Below are 9,610 nucleotides of genomic sequence, written 5' to 3'. Positions count from 1 at the left end.
ACCGATCTGTTTCCATCCACACACTTCCCTTGCCTCCCTCAATGCCATTTGCAAAATAAAAGGGAAGTCACTCTAACCAACCTCATTTTCAAATCCAATGTTATTTTCCCTACCTCACTCGAAGTCATTTGCAAAATAAAGGGGAGGTCACTCTAACCGACCTCTTATTTTCCAATCCAAAGTTACCTCCCCTACCTCAAAGGACGCCATTTGCAAAATTAAGGAGAGGTCACTCTAACCAACCTCATTTTCCAATTCAAAGTTACTTCCCCTACCTCACACGGCGCCATTTGCAAAATAAAGGGGAGGTCACTCTAACCAGTCTGTTTCCATCCACTCACCCTGCCTCCTTTGACTCCATTTGCAAAATAAAAGGGAGGTCACTCTTTATCGACCTCTTATTTTCCAATCCAAAGTTACCTCCCCTACCTCACAGTACGCCATATGCGAAATAAAAGGGAGGTCACTCAAACCAAACTCATTTTCTAATCTAAAGTTACTTCCCCTACCTCACTCGATGCCATTTGCAAAATAAAGGGGAGGTCACTAACCAACCTCATTTTCCAATCCAGTTACTTCCTCTACCTCACTCGATGTCGTTAGCAAAAGTGGGGAGGTCACTCTAACGGACCTCTTATTTTCCAATCGAAAGTTACCTCCCCTACCTCACTTGACGCCATTTGCAAAATAAAGAAGAGGTCACTCTAACCAATCTGTTTCCATCCACTCACCCTTGCCTCCCTCGATGCCATTTGCAAAATTAAAGTGGGGTCACTGTAACCAACCTCTTGTTTCCACCCAGTTACTTCCAGTCTTCCTTGATGCCATTTGCAAAAAGAAGGGAGAACACTCTAACCAATCTGTTGTTTCCATCCACTCACTTCCCTTGCCTCCCTCGACAGCATTTGCAAAATAAAAGGGATGTCACACTTATCTACCCATCCAAAATTACTTCCCCTACCTCCCTTGATGCCATTTACAAAATATATAGATCATTCTAACCAACCTTTCTGTTTCCTATCCAAAGTTACTTTCCCTGACTTCCTCGATGCCACTTGCAAAATTAAAGGGAGGCCACTCTAAACAACCTTCCTGTTTCCATCAAAAGTTACTTCCCCTACCTTATTGGAAGCCATTTGCAAAATAAAGGGGATATCACTCTAACCGGCCTCTTATTTTCCATCAAAAGTTACTTCCCCCATCTCCTCGAACCATTTGCAAAATAAAGGGGGGATCACTCTAACCGACTTCTTATTTTCTATCCAAAGTTACTTCCCCTGTCTCCTCAATGCCGTTTGCAAAATAAAGGAGAGGTCACTCAAACCAACCTCTTTATTTTCCAATCAATTTATTTTCAATGAAGCCTTTTGCAAAATAAAGGGAGATCACTCTAACCAATCTACTGTTTCCATCCACTCACTTCCTTTGCCTCCCTTGACGCCATTCGCAAAATAAAAGGAACGTCACTCTAACCTAGGGGTCTGGGTCTTGTCCTAGAAACGTCGTCTAATTATGGTGAACATTTATGCCAAGTTATTTCGAAATCCCTTTAAAGATTGCAGAGTAACATCCCGGACAAGAATTTACACGGATGTACGGACAGAAAGTTGGACAATGTGATTTTAATATGCCAACCTTCGGGGACATTAAAAGATTCTGCTGAATTATAGCAATCTTGAAGAAACGGTCACTGGTCTTGTGTACTACAGTTCATTTCATTCTGCAGAACATACACATCAAATTATATCAAAATTCCTTAAAGACCACTTAGCTGTGGACTAAACATAATGAGTAACAGGGGGACAAAGTCCATTTTATATGTCCATCATTTTTCTTTAAAACAATAAAAAGAATACAAAGTATAGTTTATATATGTGATGACTGTTATTTAATAACAACCCACTGTGAAGCTGTGAAGGCTGCCTCATATCTGGTAGGATATTTATACAGTGTTCAAGGAATGATGTCCATGCAGAAACATGTTGTAAAGTAATCTTTCACCTTAGACAATAAATTATTTACTTAACATGTACATTAGTTTTTGTCACTTTGACACCATCCACAGGTAACATTACAAACTCACAACACTGTAATAAAGTAACTCTTTTACATCACATATCAAACCTTATGATCCTTGATCTCCTAAAGGTTTTAAATATGTTGAGACAGTAAGCACTTCACATGCCTGAAAACATGTTACATACTGTAAACTGTTCACATGCTTGAAAACATGTTAAGTTTTGTAAACTGTTCACATGCTTGAAAATAGGTTTACAGATTGTAAACTGTTCACATGCTTGAAAATAGATTTACAGATTGTAAACTGTTCACATGCTTGAAAATAGATTTACAGATTGTAAACTGTTCACATGCTTGAAAATAGGTTTACAGATTGTAAACTGTTCACATGCCTGAAAGCATGTTTATCAATTTTAAAATGTTCACATGCTAGAAAATAAATCAATTGTAAATACATGTACTTAACATGTTTTAAAATATGTTTATCAATTGTAAACCCTTGAAAATACATTCTGACACTTTCCTAGATTGTAAATGTAAGAATTTCTCTGGCTTGATAATAAATTAAGACACTAAGCACTTCTTAGTTGTTACAGTCCATATTTTAAGTACTGTAAAAATAGGTAATCATTGACTGTAGTGACTATGTCCTTGCTCCATCAAATCTTGGTAAAACTGGCAAGATGAGATTTCCAAATGATGAATCTTGAGTGATGAAATATCCTACTGAATTCGCATTGGCATGCTGTAAAATATAAAGTATACGATAATTTACTGTCTAAGTTTTTGATGGAAATTGGCAATGCTGACAAAGTACTGACTGTCAATGAAATAAAACAACATAATTAAAATCATAACAGGCAAAGCTCGACTGCGTCAACATGGAGCTGCACTGTTTCAAATTCCGAACTTCAAATATTTTTGTACTGATAAAACAAGCATGATGCTTTATTATGTAACAGCACAGGTGAATTCTACATTTCTATGCATATTAATAAGGCACAAACTATCCTGTACGACTGCTCTAAGGAATTGTAACTTCAGATTAATTCTGCTCCATGGAATCAGGTAGAAACTGACCTGATAAACTGCTCTTATGAAATGTGTTTAAGCATTAATTCTGTTCCAAAGAAATGGGTAGTACAAACTCATCTGTACAACACTGCTCAAAGGAAATGTATTTTAGGATTAATTCTGCTCCATGGAAAAAGGTACAAACTTGCCAGTAAACTGCTCCTATGACATGTATCTTTGGATTTATTCTGCTCCAATGAGTCAGGTACCACAGCTCTGACCTCTAAGGTTGTTCTGTAAAATCATTTAATGTTACTAAATAAATATCACAAACTTACTTGTAAAGCTGCTCTTTGTGCAGGGCTCATGGCTTGTGTGTCAGGGTGCAGCTGAATAGAAAATTCAACAAATTATACTTTAAGACAATTCTATTCATTCATGATCATCAGTTATCTAAGTACTAAACAAATGTATGTTAATTTCTTACCAATACTTAAGGGTACTCAAACAGTAGTAAACAAAACTTGAAATGAATGTAAGAAGTTTTAAGCATTGTCAAGTAAGAAGACAATCCTTAACCAAAATGCTTTGCTTACGAATTGCTTGGTATCAAAACAAAAAAGAAGGCCATGATGGCCATAGGTTGCTCCCCTGAGTTTCAGAGCTTACCGGTAAACAGGCTAGACAGTGTGCAACTTTAGAGGACTTTGTTTTTGCTGGGTTTAACTGCGCACCAACACGATTTAGGCCATATGGCGACTTTCCAGCTTTGATAGTGGAGGAAGACACTAGGTACCCCTCCGTGTATTATTTCACCACTACTGACTTAAGGGTTGTGCAATACTGACCAGTAGTTGACCAGGAGATGTCATTTGAAGAAAAGTGTGGACAGATGGATGCCAGACGGTGAGGAGTCACAACAGCTCACCTTGCACACTTCATGCTCAGGTGAGTTGAAAATTCCCACCACTTTAGATAAAAAGTTGTGAAAAATATGTTTAATATATTCGAAATATTTAAAACATCAACGTTACAGTCTTACTAACATAAAATCAACTCTGAGACTCAGCTACCTGTGTACATGTACTTACCATAGGGGGAAAACCGGCAGTAACATGCTGTTGTGCTGCTATTGGTGGTATCACTGGACTGCTTGGTAAACTAGCACTGCTGTCAATATGAAATAAATTTACCATTTTATCAAAAATAATTACTTGAAAAATCTAAACATGATATATGTATTCCAATGTTGGCAGGCGTTTGTCATTTTGGCAAAAGTTGTAGTAAGTTGATCTAAAAGGTAAAAGGCACTGACCTCCAGATTGTATGACAATCAAAAAAAAAAAAAAAAAGAAAGATTTTAGATATGAAGAGATTATTGCTATATTTCTTAAGAAGGTTTGAAACTTTGGTACTGACATGAAACTTAGTTACTGACAGATTATGTATTACAAAAATGCATGAGAATTAGTTGTTCTTACTAATTTTTCCATTCAAAATTGAGAAGTGTTTGTAACAGGCTATCAGAGGTAAACTGCCTTAGTTATTAAAGCTTTATACTGTAACTTCAATCTGAGGTGACCTGTAATGCATTACTGTCAGATCTGATAAGCATAAACGAGCTTACGTTAGTCTGATTATAATGAGACTGCTGATTAACTATAATAACTTCCTTGCTCAAAGAAGCATCTATATCTTTCACTGGCAGTATGCAATGATAATGTTGTTTTTTATTGTCTTCTCAACTTAATTTTGATCTAAATGCGGAAGAAAACTGAAAGTAAGAACTACTGATTCTCCATAAGACAGCTTGACTGTTTCATTACATGTAACTTGTTTTAACGATTATATGCTTAATTTTCTACAATCATTCTACCCTATACCTGACAGCTGATGGTGGAACACCTGGTTGTGTTTGCATCCTTAATCTTTTCTTCTGCTCTTCTAACTGTTCAAGGATCTTCCTGTTCTGGCGTTCTTAAATACATAAAATCAAACTAATAATACACAGACTGTTTTCATAAAATGTTGTTATACTCACAGTTGCCAGTGATGTAGCCTGATTTAGAAGGAAGAAGGAAGAACTCTAGAAAAGGGAGACAATGGCTGCATTTTGGCTACTGAGATATAATCTTTACATCCTGACTTTATCCAATCTGATTGTCAAACTAAGATAATGCTTTTTAAAGTTAGTGTGTACTAATAAAATACTATTACAAATTTTGAAAAGAATCAACATTTTTTGTAAGCTCCAAAAACGTGAAAAAGCTTCTATTTTTATTGTCAATGATATTGAATATAAATCTAAGTTCCCTGAAAAATTTGATAATATACTCTTGTTTGCCTTGATCCACAAACATAATTACTTCTAAAGCTACAAGCAATTTAAAGCAAGCACTGTTTGTTAAATTCATCTATCCACTGCTGTTGGGGGTTCTGGGGATATACTTTTCAATTACTATGCCGAGTTTGTCCTTGACCTCCAAACTACATGCCCAAAAATGATAGGGGTCATTTACTGTTCACAGGCATCCATTCTCTAAAGTCCAATGGCAAAATACTCAAGTTAGAGCCCTATTTTCATGTTTTATTTGCCAGGTGCCTTTAGAAATCTTTGAATATTCCAAGTTTGGGAGGGCTACAGCCTTATTCATTTGGTGTTCAGTTCTGACCCACTTATAGACCAATATTGTTCTACTGTCATCACCTATCAAAACAGGGTATGAAGACCCCCACTACATCATGTCAGGACACAGAAATCTGTTTTCTGTGGGTAATGACAAGTTGACAACAGAATATTTAGATTGAACCCCAAGTGTGACCTTGACCTTTGTGCAAGGCATGCCGCATCAACATCTTGGACATACCATCTTGTTATACTGAATGTTCATGCCAAGTTTTTTGAATATACATCAGTGTATACAGAAATTATAGACCAGTCAAGAAAATGACATGAATAAAAAATTTGATCAATAAGTGTAACAATGACCTTGAGCTGGGGTCAGAATCTGATAAGTGATACATTGTCTTATCATCATAATAATATGCTGAATGTTTCTGCCAAGTAAAAGACAAGAAAAACCATTGACCTGTTAGTATAATCTCAGAATCTAAAAAAAAACAACATTGACCTGTTAGTGTAATCTTAGAATCTAAGTATATATAAGTATAGCACATCTTTCTGTCAAGCTGTCTGAATATCCATACATGTATACAAAACGCAGAGACTAGATAAGAAAAATGAAAATCTTTAACCTGTGACATTGACCTTTCAGCTACTAAGGGGTATGTATCTTGACAGTGACATTGATTAGACATGGGTGACATTTAAGCCAAGTTATTTTAAGTATATTATAGTATGTGCACATTATCATATAATATTTTTTACCTGTAAGTGTGACCGTAACCTATGACCTAGAGGTCTAAGTCATGCACACAACCTATTGTCCAGTTATCACTCACTGTTATGGAGAATGTGTACGCCGAGTTATCTGAATATATATCAGTTGCATAAAATATAACTGACTAGACAAAAAAAATGATACAAAATATTCGATCTATAAATTTGACCTTGACCTATAAACACATTAAATTGTGATGAATGTTTGTTCCAAGCATCTATGAAAACAAAAGTTATAGACAGGATGACATAAAATCTTTAACTTTACAAAGTGACCTGTACCTCTGAGTTAGGAATCTGGGTCTTACAAAGGATACACTGTCCAACATAGTCCAACTAATTTGATGCGATGCTAGGAAATATTGAGATATTTTTTTCATATGGGATATATCCCCACTCATGTCAAACACTCGAAAGACCAAAATAGTGGAAGCAATTTCTGATGAAATTTTCATCACTGCTGATGCTTTACATGCTATAGGTTTAAATGCCGATTATTTCATGAACTGGCCATAAATTCAAATAAAACTTACATGTATCGAAAGAGGATTCAATTCCTCATTGATTTATGTAAAAATTATCAAATAATATCCAAAATTACAAATTTTCTGGTGATTTAAACCTATGTATGTACTGCACACGATTAACGTTTACGGTGTCTACATGCCAATATGCGCAAGCGATAAAACCAATAACTTTACACGACTGTGTACTGTCTGTGATTTATCCTCCATTATTTTGGTCCTTCAAAGTTTTGACGTTTAATTGCCCATCACAAATATAAAACAATCTGAATGTCAAATTATTTTGACTACTGTCCAACAATGATTAATGTTTGTAATTTTCAATCTTCCTTTATATATAAGATAGGACAAAAAGGAGACCTGAATAATTTTTACCTTTCAGTGTCACATTGACTTTTGAATTAGAATCTGGGTCTTATGTGGGAAACATCGTCATGTTATGGTGATAAAGTGCAAAATAACTTTGAAAACCAACTAACTAACTAAATTATATATATATATATACATGGCAGCACATATGTATGTGTGACCTTGACCTCTGAACAAATAGTATGGCTTGTAGGCAGCCAGCTTGTATGGGACACATCGTTTTATTATAGTGAATATTTGTGTAAAGTTATTTGAATATGAGCACTAAAATTTAGGGACTGGACAAATAAAATGATCTTAAATTTTGGCCTTTGAAGTAAAGTACACATGACAATGACCTTTGAACATTTTTCTATCCCATGTTCAATAAATATGCTTACGGTTTCGATGAAAAGTAAGTCCTAGGCTTCTGACTGTTATGGTACTGTATACATCGTGTCAGTGCTCAATATTGACCATATCGACATTAAGGATAAATCCCGTTTTCCGGTATTTCCGTAAACAGGGTCAGGGGGGCTGGTGAGATTAACCGATATAAAGACCGTGTACAATATTAGCGATTATTTTGCCAGAAGATAAGGATTTAGGAAAGTTTTCACTTTCTCACAATGGAAATACTATTCTACGACCTCGGCAACATTTTTTTTTCAAAAATAATCTGTTTACCTTGATTATTATTATTATTATACCAGATTTATATAGCGCCCTTTTCATGATCAATTTCACGTTCAAAAGCGCTTTACATACTAGTAGTTCAAATGCAGCCACATAGGGCGCATAATTCATCCTCTACTAGTACAGACGCAGAGCGATCTGACCAGAGTGAGACAAAGCCCCCACTACAGAGAGATCAGAAATCTGATACAGGCTTGTCCGGCTAACTTAGCCTAGCTCGTTGCGAATAGACAGCCTGGTTCTTTAACATGCCCAGCATATAGCACTGATACATGCAAGGATTGCCTGGGTTCCTGACCAGTACACCTTTGATAATGCGAAAAATTTCACACCTTCGGTATCGAGCCACGGAAGCAGCAGTGTACAATAAAAGATAAAATTTCAAAACTAAAGTAAACTTTGAGGATATTTTTGCTACATCTTAATTACAACAATGTTTAATGATAATCTGCAATACTTTTTTATTCATTTTCTTTGTTTAAAACTTGAAAAAAGGATAATCTAAACACTACCGCCATGTAGCGTAATGGCCGATACACCCCTCACCATAAAACCGGGAATGGGCGTTTATTGGTGGTTAATACCGGAAAACAAGATTTTATCCATAATGTCTATATCGAGAATATTTTAAAACTGCATCCGAAAGTACCACTATCCGAATAAATGATAAAATACAACAACGTTACAGTCTTGGTAGTGTGCAGATTTTGATTTACCTTGGCCAGTATTAGGTGGTTGAAAAGCCATTTATCTCGTACAGAGAATAAACAATAACTACTTCTGCATATCCTGGCTGTAAAACATTAAAGTATCTGAATAAGACCCAGGACTTAATCTGCACACAATAAACGCTTTCATTAATCACGATGCTGAAACGCTTGCATGAGGCCCGTCCTCAACAAATTAAGGTTGCACACTGTTAAATCAGGCTGTTTGGATACTGTCATAGGAAAAGGAATGCACGAAATTTTATAATTGATCATTCACTCCTTTTCGCTTCTTTCAGTGTCTTTTTTCGGGACTAAAAACCCTTACTCCAACAAAACAGAATGCACGAGGAAAGGGAGAAAAACACACAAATTATATTTAGACTACTTTTGAATTGACATGCAAAGGCTAACACTTGATTTGATAGTGATTATAAATCAATAGTGATCAACATGCCATTTTTGTGGACGCAAACATGAGCGCCCCTCTGGACAAACCAGTAAAACACATTTCTTTTTTGTAGAAGATACATTCAGGAAGAAATGCAGTATTTTTGAACGACCACTGACATAAACATATTCTGAGATATATTCAAAACTGGTGGCCAATATGTTTTGGACTATGAAGTGCCCTCATAAGCGAAAGTACCGAAAGGTTCAATCAGCCCTGGATCAACAGTGACAACCGTGGTTAACAGACTATAACATCAATGAATCAGGGAAGCTAGAAAATCCAACACCCTTCCAGATTTGCAGCAGTGAAATCCAAAACTGCATGGATTTATACATCTTTCCATGCATGTTTTTTTTTCATCTTAAATGTGTTCACTAGTCGGCCTGCATGCGAAGATCAAACATTACTTATCCCTACGAGTGACATGTTTCTTATAGAGCAACCACTG

The 9,610-nt window shown here is 35.9% G+C and overlaps 1 protein-coding gene across 2 annotated transcripts; it reads right to left on the bottom strand.

The window, feature by feature from the left end:
* Positions 1-1,802: 1,802 nt before the first annotated feature.
* Positions 1,803-8,877, bottom strand: LOC123524543 (SOSS complex subunit C-like). Of its 2 annotated transcripts, none has more exons than XM_045302818.2 (5): positions 8,718-8,877; positions 4,917-5,010; positions 4,125-4,203; positions 3,372-3,422; positions 1,803-2,764 (listed from the first exon to the last, which is right to left on the bottom strand). In XM_045302818.2, the coding sequence occupies exons 1-5, from the start codon at positions 8,746-8,748 to the stop codon at positions 2,663-2,665; spliced, it is 357 nt and encodes a 118-aa protein (XP_045158753.2). In that variant the 5' UTR covers positions 8,749-8,877; the 3' UTR covers positions 1,803-2,662. The 2 variants fall into 2 exon arrangements, with proteins under 2 accessions (XP_045158753.2, XP_045158754.2); XM_045302819.2 differs by having other exon boundaries at positions 4,125-4,200.
* Between the last annotated feature and the right edge of the window lie 733 nt (positions 8,878-9,610).

This window comes from Mercenaria mercenaria, chromosome 3 (genome assembly GCF_021730395.1).
Source record: "Mercenaria mercenaria strain notata chromosome 3, MADL_Memer_1, whole genome shotgun sequence".
NCBI lineage: Eukaryota > Metazoa > Mollusca > Bivalvia > Venerida > Veneridae > Mercenaria > Mercenaria mercenaria.
Note: the sequence above shows the minus strand (reverse complement) of the source record. Positions and strands in the feature narration are given on the sequence as shown.

What these genes read in the sequence shown, in the direction of transcription:
- LOC123524543 (XM_045302818.2), bottom strand. Translation starts at nt 8,748, where the DNA reads ATGGCTTTTCAACCACCTAATACTGGCCAAG. An exon ending in GTTCCACCATCAGCTGTCAG is followed by an intron (nt 4,204 to 4,916) that starts GTATAGGGTAGA and finishes TCATATTGACAG; the next exon opens with CAGTGCTAGTTTACCAAGCA. An exon ending in CACAAAGAGCAGCTTTACAA is followed by an intron (nt 2,765 to 3,371) that starts GTAAGTTTGTGA and finishes TATATTTTACAG; the next exon opens with CATGCCAATGCGAATTCAGT.